The 12,865-nt window shown below is 42.1% G+C and overlaps 1 protein-coding gene across 1 annotated transcript in view; it reads right to left on the minus strand.

The window, feature by feature from the left end:
- The window catches only part of NUDT17 (nudix hydrolase 17), a 118,892-nt gene that overhangs the window by 9,131 nt on the left and 96,896 nt on the right, over nucleotides 1-12,865 (minus strand). Inside the window, exon 6 of the mRNA XM_069217940.1 lies at nucleotides 1,071-1,169. Coding sequence (XP_069074041.1) covers nucleotides 1,071-1,169 — 99 coding nt within the window. The remainder of the gene's footprint in view (nucleotides 1-1,070; nucleotides 1,170-12,865) is intronic.

Raw genomic sequence — 12,865 nt, forward strand, 5'->3', positions numbered from 1 at the left:
TACTTTTTGGAACTAGAACATCATTTCTTCTGCTAGTATGTTCTTGCTAACAATATTTGCTCAGCTACAGGAACGATTCTAGTGGCAAGACATACCTACAAGTGTGTCAAACGAAGGGGAGTACCACTGTATATTGTCTAGGGCACATTAGCAGAATTTTCTCTCCTACACCTTCCAAGCCTAAATAGATGCCAGTATATTGGAGTTGCTTAAACGTTTTGAGATTTTAAGAAGATGCTAGCATGAAGAAGGTGGGTTAGGGGAACGTTAGACACTGCCCTAGGTCTACATAGATTAACAAGGGAATGAAAGGGTTGAAGGGCAACTTTAACAACTCTCCCAGATGAGGGGGTTGAACACATTTTGGGCCTGATTACGATCTTGGTGGAGGGGATTACTTCATCCCAAATGTGATGGATATCCTGTCTGCTGTATTACAAGTTCCATTTTATCCTATGGAATATGTAACACGGCGGACGGGATATCCGTCACACTTGGGACAGAGTAATCCCCTCCGCCAAGATCGTAATCAGGCCCTTTATGTCATATGTAGTTAGCAGCATAGATGTCAAGCACTTCTATACCGATTCCTCTGCTCCTCCCACTTAAACCTCTATTCTCTGAGGGAAACACCTAGCGCAGAATGCTATCCTGGTCTAGCAAAACCCCATAGAATTTGTCAATGACACTCCTGCAATTACACAGACATCTTGACTTTATTTTGTGATATCATCTGTTCTTGATAAGACCTGTAGACATACGGCCTTACTTAGAGTTTGGCGGACCCGTTACTCTGTCACCAACGTGACAGATATCCCATCCGCCTATTGTGATCTCCATAGGCTATTATGGAATCGTGATATGGCAGACAGTATATCCGTCACGTTTGTCACCGAGTAACTCCATTCGCCAAACTCTAAATCAGGCTCATAATGTTCCAAGTAACATAGAACAGTTCTACCCCACGCAGTGCTTATTCCCCTCCCAGTAAATTCTGCTTTGCTCTCGCATTTTGTGAATCACGTATCCTCACTGGACATTTTCATTGATGCGCTATATACGTTTCTCACCTGCAGCTTGTGGTGTGTCTCCCCGGACAGGATGCGTACGTATACCACAACATGGTGTCTTGTGGGTAAACCTCGGCTCAGCAGAGGAGGGAAAACAGACTGGAATTGTTAAAATATACTAAAGGAGCCATATAAAACCCATTTAGTGATCTTCCAAGGAATATGCATCCAATTTTCAAACACCACTAGAACAAGAAACAGACTCTCTGTTAAAGAAGCATCATATTGCCTATAAACCTTAAACCAGGGGGTGGCAAAATGAATCACATGCTGCTCTTTTAATTATTCATCAAATAACCATAAATGTACTTTTGATTCTTCTCACTCTACTTTCTAGTAGGAGCCTCCTTGCAAGCAATTTTGCCTCATTTTATTTTTGTATACATCAGTTTATTAATGCACTTTTATTCAAGGCCAATGCAGTGCAATACATGAAAAAAAAAGCCAAACAAAAAGTAAATAACAGATTTGTCCTAGAAAAATTGTCAATATTCAAAATAAACCATACGTATCACATTGTAAACAGAATAAGCACAACAAATCCATGTGATAAGTACCACATATACCAGCCAAAAGATTGTTTTAAAAACTAGCACTGGATCACTAGCTAGGTTAGTCTCAGAAGAATGCAAGTACATTAAATGTAAAAGTAATATTCCAATAATTTATTTTTTTAAACTATCTTTCAATGAATGTTCCAAGTTAATCAATGAAAAGGTTCAAATTAATCAATGAAATGTTCCACTTAATCACAGTCAATACTAAGCCGACTGATTGTTCCCAAATAATCTTAGGAACAAAGATACAACATGAAGCCAACTGTAACATACACACACGTGATGTCAAATTAACTTATATTTTTCTTAACATACGCTACAAGCTTAAAAGAAAACTTGAAATGTGTGTGTGAGAAAGTGCTGAAGCGCTTCTACGCACTTAGCTAGGGTGCAAGGTGCATAGATGGAAGGATGTTGTTTTCGTTCAGAGTCTACGTGAAGAGTGTTTTCATGTAGTGCTTGATGAAAACTGAGATTCAGTTATTGTGCTATGGGAAGCAGTGCCAGACTGGGTGAAGGAATATGAGAAAGAAGATTAAATTAGATTAGACATGTAATAAGGACTAACCAGTGTAGCCATGGGTTGCTGAGTGCCTGTACACCAAAAATAGGGTAATCATAGAAGCCTGAATAACCCATTTGGAGACATGCCAGGCAGAGATGTTGTTGGGTGAGTAAAAGGATACCAAAAGGGCAAGAATAGGAATTTATGATAAAAGAAGTAGCCATGCAGCATTTCCTTTTTGTTTATTTATTTACTGATTATGTGTTATAGACAAGGATACTGCTTATTAATGAGTAAATGTTCCAGAGGGAGAAAGTGAAAGAGCAATTATGGCTGACAACCTGAGCAGAAACAATACTAACAGTAAAAAAGGTCCAGATTCCACCTCCTCAAACTCGGTTGAAGGAAGCCAAACCTTTGTCCCTTTTCACTCCGAAAGCCTACCAAAGACAGACAAGCACCTGATAGGCATGCAGACCTGCCAATTCACACGGCGCCACTGTGTGTCACACAATTTCGGGTTCTTTCACACGGTCACCCAGTGAGGAGCCAAAATCACACAGGGTCGACAATGCGGGTTGGAAAATCCTTCAGCAAGGGTTTCCAACTCACATTGTGTTCAAGGCTGAGCACAGCTGATGTCCATCAAGGGTTTAGAATCTCCCCAGGACATCAGCGGCAGCTTTCAGATCGTTTTTTTTTTAGGGGTGGCTAGGGGTTATTGTGGGACACGGCAGTGAGCTGCCCGAAGCCCCGTCCCCTACCATATTAGACACACCCCCTCAGAAGTACTTTTAGAGCTTCACAGGTAATGGACTTAAGGTCCTGCTCCCCCCCCCGCATCCCCCCACCCCCCTTGGTGCCTCATCTCAGACGGTGAGTCTTATTAGGAAGTTGCCAGGTCTGGGCATGTCTTAGTCGAGTAGTAGCTCAGATCCCAGTCAGACTGACGTATGTGAGTGTGAGAAAAAAAGCACTTGGTAGGTTGTGGCCCTGACTACCCAAGAAATGACTACCCACCACCCTCACCTCTGCGGTCCTCACCCCTCCAGGCGAGACCAATAATATTTTTTGATCTCAAGGACTCTTGTTCTTTCTAGTTTACAAAGGGAGGCATTCTCTGGACCATTTAGAAGTTTCTCCCAGAACAACTTGCACTTGATAAATAGTAGTGAATTGACATTTGAGGGTAAAAAGGGACAATGTGGTGAAAGGAGACTTACCCTATTTCCATTTTTTCGTCTAGGACAGCAGCATGGCACTGATTTGATTGTTCTCATTTATTTCAGCTTTAACCAAGGTCATCTTTGGCCTGTGAGCCTTGTGAACAACACTTTGTATACATGTCTCCACAAGTTAACTTCCCTTCTGATCTCCTGTGTCTGGTCCTTTACCACTGTCCACCTTTGGCACCCTCACCCCAATTAACTCTGCTCTCACCTCCAGCAAGGTGCCTAAAACAAAAGTAGCCAATCTGTGTCATTTACAGTCCTAGACAACTTCTAATTCAACCTCTCTGAATGCCGGCTCCAGCCAGCAGAGTGTGCTCATTGAGGACACTGTATACTGAACCTAAGGCATGCCCTGGGAGAGCACAGCCTTTGTCAGTATTGTTTATAGAGGAACTCTGTATTTGGGCCCTATATGCACATTATATGGAAAAGTTGAAAATCTTTTAGTATGTTAAGGCTTGTTCCAATTTTCGGACTAGCTTCACTGATTCCTGAGCACTAGCCACATCCCTCTGACCCTTTGCATTGGGAAGATCTAACCCACAGTTTGCCTGTTTTTTATAGACATTAAAAGATGGCTAGCTTTGCTTAATCCATTCTCCTTCCTCTTGCCATTGCAAAGATATGACACAAAATCTTTCTTTATCAGCACTTGACCACGTTAGTACGTTAAGCCCTGCCAGCCAGGAACAATCAATCCATCCCTTAACTATCTCTGGCTGGTCACAATGTCTTGAGGTAGCCTTGCTGATTCATGGGCAAGCGGTCGCATTCTGCTAAACCTTCCCATTGTAAAGAAGTAGCCCACAATCTGCCTTAACTGGCATTAGAAAATGAAAGTACATTGAGCTCTACATGGCAAGAAAAATAACTGTACATGCTTATAGTGAAGATATATTTATTGATGAGGATGTGTTTTCCCCAAAATATTTTGTTGCACTTGTGCAACTTTATCATTTTATTTTTTTCCACTTCGACTTGTGAGACATTGGCTCCTGAAAATTTGGATTGGCCCCTAGAACGGTTGATTGGGGAGTCATTGGCTTTAGTGGGAAAAAATGGCTGAGTAAAAACAACAAAAGATTAGTATTAGTCTCAGTACAAATCAACAACAAAAGCATACACATGTATACACACACATCCAAACTTTCCCTCTCAACACACATTCAAACTATCAATTACTCATATTGTATAGACGTTAAAGTGTGTCAAAATACGTTCTTAAAATAAGTACTAGATTTGCCAAATTAATGCATCTGTTTCCACTTACAATACCCTTCTGCAACCCAGCATGGTGTCCCAAACTAAGCATCGGGATTTACCTAAAATAAGTAAACATCCACTTACACTTACAGTCGCCACGATGTGAGCCCACCCCGAAGTATCAAGTTGCTTATGAAATACCCAATATAACACATTCTTCACAGGCACATCATCTTGTTTTGTTCTACAGGTATGCATCCATAAACTCCATGTCATATCAAAAATATCTCTATAGGTCTAGAATCCGTCAATAACAATGGAGCTTTAATTAAATCTTCTAAATGTCGTATTTTTTCTTTCAAGTGGCCCTCCTATTCACTGTATGCCTCCTCTATGTGAGCACAACCTATTCTGTCACCTCAATATTTGCCTGTATCTGTATTATTTATTTCTACAAACTACCCACAATGAATTTACAAGATCACAACCTCACCTCTTTCCTCATACCCCTGCAACCTAACAATACCTAATCTCCTCTAGCCCATATATTAATCCCACTAATCAGGAGAATGTGCTTACATACCCCTGACCCAAGTATTGATACCAACTAACACCCATTAATTTAATCTTGTACAAAGAAACTGGAGAGAATGCATGGAATGGTTTGAAAATAGCAACACATGGGCTTTTAAATATGCATACTTTTTCATCAAAATAAAATAGTATAGTTTCAGGAAATAAGAATCTGATTGATCAGCTTAACAAGTATCAGATTTTCTATAATATAAGCACCAGGGTTTTCAAACATGAACATCCAAACAAATGTGATTTTACTCAATGTAAGCAGAACTCCACTATGGACATGCACCGTATTACTCTTCTACTAGATATTAGATATTGATCTATGTTGTGAAAGTTTGATCCAACAACAGGCGTTAGGCCATTTGAAATATTTCATAATACAAGATTGGACAAACAGGCTGTTCACAAAAACGAAAGAATGTGCATAGCACATGCTTCAAAGTGCACCAGATAAACACATTGACATGAAAATCATTGTCCTTTAAAATGAATATTAAAATATAGAAAATCCTAGTAATGGATTTTCCTAAAAATAAAAATAAAACATAAAATTATCTCTAGAAAGCATTAGGGTATATTACAAAAGGTCAGACGGTTATTATTATCCTATAAAACACCAATTGTACCCACTGCCTTTTGTCTGGGTTTACGCATGCTATAGAAATGCCATATACTTATGTACATACACTGGAGCTCAAAGGACCATTCAATTCCTGAAAATATAATTATTTGAAAAAATAAAAAGACATAAGATTGACTAATACTAACCAATGTACTTTGCCGTATATTAAATAGAGACAAAAGCTGTAACCCTGTACCAAAAAACACACACCTAAACAAGTGAGTATGTTGTGAATTAAAGGTTCAATGCCACACAGGTTTCTCATCAATAATTTAACTGTACATGTTGCAGTGATGATATCAATAATGCCATAGAAGATACAGTGAATGATGTAATATGAGGGGTAACTAGCTGTGCATGGCGAGGGCGCAAGTTAAAGTTATCTTAGGGTATGAGTTATAGTTACTTGACATAACTCTATACCTTCGAATTTCTATGGTTTTGTGCGTGTAAATTCAGCACCTAACTATAATGTCCCTCTAACCTTTGTTTTTTTGTGCATTTATATGTTTTTTTTTAATGCTAATATCTAACTATAATGTCCCTGTAACCTTTGTTTTTTTCAGTGAATTTCTATGTTTTTTTTAAACGGAGTGAGAGGTTGTGGCCCAGCGGCCAAGCCCCTGCATGCATCAAGAAACACGCATATGCTTTGGCTGTGTGCAGCCGGGATAGTAAACCCCCGTAGGCATCCAATTGCCGCACCATGCACGACCTTCGGCCGTGGGTGGTGGGTGGATGACAACAGGCCTGGTCTACAGCCAGGCTCTGTTGCCAACCGCTCTTTGGAACCCGGTGGGGGGTTGAGTGGGGGTTCGAAGTTTAATGAACGTTGGTGCCAGAATGTATCCTGAGATGCTTATTTATCCAAGAATAAGCTACGGTTTTTGCACAAAATGTCTACCCAACTGGAGTACTTTCTACTGCCTAATTAGTAAGTGCTACATCATTGGGCAAATGTATAGTGTATATTCCACATTACAGCAGTGTAAAGGACCACAAGGCAATGTCTCCAGTGACCTTGTGTTTCTGTAATTTTGGCAATGTGATTATTCTGGAGAGTCTTCATAATGAAATATGCAATCACATGAATACTTGTGTAGAGAAGACTATGAGACTTGAAAGAGTTGAACATCCACCAAACAAGGGAACTTCCTCTTAATTATATGTAGTAAATCCTTCTTTGTTTGGTGGAGATGTGCTCATATTCCTCTGCATAAAGAATGCATTCTCCTAATCGGTTGGGAAATGTACTCTGGAGGCTTTTTAGTAAGCTGTCCATCATCCTGGAAAAAGGCAGGAAGACTCTGCATAACAGTATCTTACTTATGAGGGGGCAAACAGACGGGGTTTCTAGATCATTTTACATACTGGTAGTGGTTAATACCAAGAACGACTATCTCTTAGTCTACTGTGGACCGCGGCCTCAAGGCTCCACGGTCCCTGCTGGCTTTTGTCTTCAGTGGGAGCCGGCATTGCTACCGAATGCAGGGAGCAGCTAATAATGCTGCACCCTGTGTGCTGGAGCAATCCTTTCGTCTGTTTTCCTGCCCAGATGAAAAGTCCGCTCCCAACAAGCGGAGCAGATTTCCTGCTACCGCCTGCTGGGAGGGAACTTGCAGTCTGCACTCACTTGGTGGGAGCTGTTAAAGCTCCCGCCAAGCAAGATCAAACTGCTAGCTCCCACATCGCAGGCCCCGCAGGAGACAGAGAGTCAGCCCTGTGGGGTGTTGGTCCCCACAGCCAATAATGGCTCCAAAAGGGGGGCCATGTGTCCCCCTTTAGTATACACAAAGCCTTGTCCATGGAGGTGGTGGTAAGGGGCCACATATAGCCTGGGGGGGGGGGGGGGGAGGTAAAGGCACGCATCCCCCTACACCTTTCAAGCACTTTTGTGCCCCGGAGAGGTGGTGGTCCCTAGGGCACTTTTCAACCTTTAAGGGAGGTGCGCGCGGCCCCCCTCTTTTTACTGTAACAAGCCCAGAGAGGTGGTGGTCCCCCAGGGCCTTTTGAGGTGCATCCACTCTCCTATTCATTTTAAACATAAACCCAGGGAGGTGGTGGTCCCTGGTGCTAAAACTGCCCTTGGGGATGGGGGCTGCATACTCTCCTCTCCCCTTTTCCCACATTAAACTATGCCCCTATGGGGCTTAGAGACTCGGCTGAGTCCAAGTACCAAAATGACTGCCAACACTTCCTGGTTGAAGTTTTGGGAGCTGATCAGACCTCAGCATGAGATCTCTGGGATCCGCGGTGGCTTTGCATCACTAGATTTACAGTTTTGTTTTTTCTTTAATTACTTTAAAAACATTTGAATGGATTTACATCATATAACAAAAAGGGCACTGCCTGGACCAAGAGCCACCTTTCTGCCAAATTTGGTGTAGTTCTGTCCAGCAGTTCGGGCTGTAGTTGTGTCCAAAAATCCCTACAGAAATTGCATGGGGGAAAAGCTTTTTGGGACCCCCACCTTTTCTCGGCCCCTACCTGACGAATCACTTCAAAACTTTCAAGGCAGCAGCTGAACTGACTGGCATAATATATTAATTTTGAAAAATTTGTGGAGCTTTGTAACACACTTCCAAAGTTTTTGACAAAACAAAAAACGCTTTTCCTAAGGGAACTAAGGGCCCGATTAAGAGTTTGGTGGTCTTATCACCACTGTCACAGTGGCATCAGAAACCCCGACCGTTGACTAGGCTGTCCGCAAGCCGAATTACAATGTTGGTGGTTTGCTGAACTAGAGACTGTCAGAGTACCGCTGACACCACCAGCCGTCCACTGACTGCCTTGACGACGGCTAGGAAAAGCAGCTGTCACAGGGCAGTATAGGCAAGGGTACTACCGTCCACATTACGATGTGTTTTTCAGTTGAGATGACTGTGGCGGGGACACCAGCTGCTTCGAGGTGGCAGAATTAAAGGAAATGGCACGCTAACTCCCACATTTCCTTTGTTTCCCTTCAGTCTCCGACGTGTCCCCCTTCCTCCAGGGTCCCCCTTCACAGCAGAAACTTCACCCCAAAGAAACCCAAAAAATACAGGTAAGTACCTTTTGCATTTTCTGCCATTAACTGGAATGGGCATATATGGCTCAGTCTCCAGTAATGGAATGGTACACCTACAATGTATTTTTACAAATGTGTACCTTTTGGTCAAAACGTACACACCTGCATCGACACAAATGTAAAAGCATACCTTGATTTGCTGACTGCGTCCCCCGCCGGTCCACCACCATCAGGAACTCTGCTGCTGAACCAGCAGTAACATTGTAATACCGCAGGCAGGAGACTGTCGACTAGGCAGTCTTTTTGGGACCGCCTCCTTGGCGGTCTGGCGGTCCGACTGCCAAACGCGTTATCGGGCCCTAAGGCCTAACTATAACTACCTACTGGCAACCGCAAGTAGGTAGTTTTTTTTTATTTTTTATTAATGGAGTCACCATAAAACACAAGAAAGTATTGGAAATTATTGTGTAACGTGGGATTCACTGGCATGGTCACTGAGAACTGTGGAATATGTCAGCAATGAAAGATAATTGAGAGAAACCTGTGGAAGACGTGTTTAAATGTGCAAGACAGAGAAAGGGACACATAAGATGACTGAGACACCTAAGGAGAGTTTAAAGAGTAAATGTATACAATTGGAAAGATAAAAGAAGAATGAATTATCAACACAGAACAATTACTTGGAAAATAAGCGAATAACCAGGGGATTGCAGATTTCGTTTTTTTCAACATTCGATGATTTAGAAGATGATCTGTTGAAAGAATGGGAAGAAAATCTGTATTTGTCTTTGTTTAACATGATGAAAACATTGATAAAAAATTCAGAAAGAAAAGTTGTCCAATTGAAGAGCCAGATAGAGATATTCAAACAAAAGATTAAGGATATGAATATAAAAGATTTAACAGAGATTCTGAACAAAGTGATAAAGACACATCAAGAAACAATAAGAGAGAAAAAATTGAGCAAGATCAGATAGGACGAAAGGGATTAGGAGAATGGAACAGTTTTCATGATTACAAGAAAATTTGATGATACCCTACTAGAAAAAGAAGAAGGAAGTAAGAAAAACAACCTGAAAGACAAGGAGATCAGTTTGATCAGTAGTTCTGATGTCTCATAACAAGCCAACAGCAAAAAACTAATTCACTTGTGGATTTTTTTTTTTCTTTGTGATAAGCTGGCAGGAGGACCAGCTTCAGTCATGTTATGAATGCATGTTTTAGTTTGGGAGCAAGCTTATCGAGACGCCGGATGAATTTCATGCTCTAACAATTCCTAAGATCGATGACAGTAACAGAGTGTTAAAGTGTTATATACCTGTGATGGTAAAAGACGGCAAGGTCGTATGTGAGAGAAATGGGTTCCAAATAATGTTTTTTGCAAAATAAACTACATAGAAGGGTGCTATGTGAAGAAAATTTAAGGTTTTTTAATTTGGGAGTCACCATGAACACCAAAAAAGTATTGTTTAATCGTTTTGGTAGAATAAAAGAGCAGATCACAATAAAATTATATGTATTTGCTTAACAGTGCAAGAAATAAGAAAATGAAGTTCATCATTACACATGCAATTATTATTCATGCGATTGTTAAGAAATTACAAGAAAAAAAAATAGGATACCTGGAAGGAGTATTGTTGAAAAAATGGAAGGGTTTAAGTTATTAACTATATATATTGGGCAAAGTAGCTTTGTATTGGTTTTATTTTGCATCAAAACATTGAACAAATCCTTAGGATTTTATGATTAGTGAATGTTTTGAGTTTTTAATTACGATGATGTACACTTAAATATGTTTTTCGGGCCCTGTTGGAGTTCTTTTGTTGGGAGAGAAACGCGTTGGCTGGGTCTATATAAGATGAATATAAAAAAAATGTTTTACAAAAAGCAAAACACTTAAAAAAATAAATAAAAAAAAGGGTTATTTTTAGAACCACACCAACTATTTAAAAAATAACTGTTTGTCCTTTTGTTCCTTTATTTTATTAATGGTGTATAAATGTGTGTCTGGGTGTACCAGTGTATGCATCAGTGCGTGTCTGGGTTTGTCAGTATATGCATGAGTGAATCCTGGGTGTGTCTATGTGTGCCTGGGTATGTTAGTCTATATCTCAGTGTGTGCCTGGGTGTGTCAGCGAATACATCAGTGTGTGGCTGGGTGTGTCAGTGTATGAATTAGTGAGTGACTGGGTATGTCCAGTCTATGCAGGAGTGTGTCTGGGTGTGTCAGCATATGCATGAGTGTGTGTGCCTGTGTGTTAGTGTATCAGTGAGTGCCTGGGTGTGTCAGCGTATATGTTAGTGTGTGCCTGGGTGTGTCAGCATATGCATAAGTGTGTGTCTGGGTGTGTCAGCGTATGCATGAGTGTGTGCCTGGGTGTGTTAGTGTATGTATCAGTGAGTGCCTGGGTGTGTCAGCGTATATGTTAGTGTGTGCCTGGGTGTGTCAGCGTATGCATAAGTGTGTGTCTGGATATGTCAGGGTATGCATGAGTGTGTGCCTGGGTGTGTTAGTGTATGCATCAGTGTGTGCCTGGATGTATAAGTGTATGCGTCAGTGTGTGCCTAGGTGTGTTAGTGTATGCGTTAGTGTGTGTGGCAGTGTATGCATGAGTGTCTGCCTGGGTGTGTTAGTATATGTATCAGTGTGTGTCTGGGTGTGTCAGCGTATATATCATTGTGTGCCTGGGTGTGTCAGTGTATGCATTAGTGTGTGCCTGGTATGTCACTCTATGCATGAGCGTGTGGCTGTGTGTGTCGGCATTTGCATTAGGGTGGGCCTGGGTAAGTCGGTGTGTATTATCGCTGTGTGCCTGGGTGTGTTACAGTGTGTCCATGGATGTTAATGGATGTATCTGCAGTTATATTTAGAGTTATTTCAAGTAACTAAAGCTCATGTCACAAGGAAACTATATATTACCTAGAGCAGTCACATCAGTTGCTGCCTGGAAAGTTTCGGGGTGATCTGTCAGTGGGGGGTTCCAAAACACGTTTTCCCCATTCATTTTTGCATAGGGATTTTGAACAGCGATAGCACAAAAACTACTGGACGGAATTAAACTAAATTTGGCAGGAAGGTAGGTCCTGGTCCGGAAACAGTGCCTTATTGTTTTGATGTAATTCCATCCAGTAGTTTTAGAGAAATTAGAGAAAATCCAAATTTGTATATCTAGGGACGCTAAGGATTTGCGACCCCTCTTGATCTTGTGCAGGGATCTAATTGGCTGACAATACTTCAACAGAAGCCGTTGAAGTGTTGTCAGCCATCTTGGGACTCAAAAAAAAATATTAAAAAAATAAAAAAGGGGCCAGGGTTTGACCACCCTGACCCCTTAGTTCCGGTGGTGGGGTCCCAAAGGGACCCACCAGGGGCTAAAAAACAGGTATTTTTTTTATTTTACGGTTGGATCCACAGTAAAATAAAAAAATACATAATTTTTTTTTTTTTAAATGAAGCGCGGTATTCCAAGTCCCGGGACCGCCACCTCTTCAGGGCTGTGTTATGATATGCGGGACGTGCCGGCCCCCTCCCGCTGCCCCGGGGACCACCACCTCTCTGGGGCTTTTAAGAAATATTGTGCTTGGGCTGCACGGCCCCCGTGACCCGGGGACCACCATCTCCTGGGACCACACCGTATATTGAGTGGGGGGCTGCGTGGCCCCCCGCGTCCCAGGGCCCACCACCCCTCGGGCAAATATTTAAAAAAAGAAAGGGGTTCCCTTTGGGACCCCCAAGCCCCAGGGACTACCACCTCCGTGGGGCTATGTCCTCGGAGAAGGGCTACGCGGTCCCCATCTTCTAGCCAGATGGCCCTGGGGACCGCCATCCCACAAGGCCGGCTGCTGCTATGTCCCGGGGTGCCCACACCAGGGACATAGCTGTTTGCTGTGGCTTGCTGCAGCTTAACAGCTGCAGCCAAGCAACAGCAAATACTTTGGGTTTTGAAAGCGGGACCTGTAAAACAGGTCCCGCTGTCAAAATTTGAAGCTTTCATCTCTGTCCCCTGCATGCTTGCAAGGGACAGAGATTAAATGCTTCAGAAAGCAGGGAGCTGCTGTCAAAGCAGCTCTGTGCTTGCTGAAGCAG

This window comes from Pleurodeles waltl, chromosome 12 (assembly GCF_031143425.1).
Source record: "Pleurodeles waltl isolate 20211129_DDA chromosome 12, aPleWal1.hap1.20221129, whole genome shotgun sequence".
Taxonomy (NCBI): Eukaryota; Metazoa; Chordata; class Amphibia; order Caudata; family Salamandridae; genus Pleurodeles; species Pleurodeles waltl.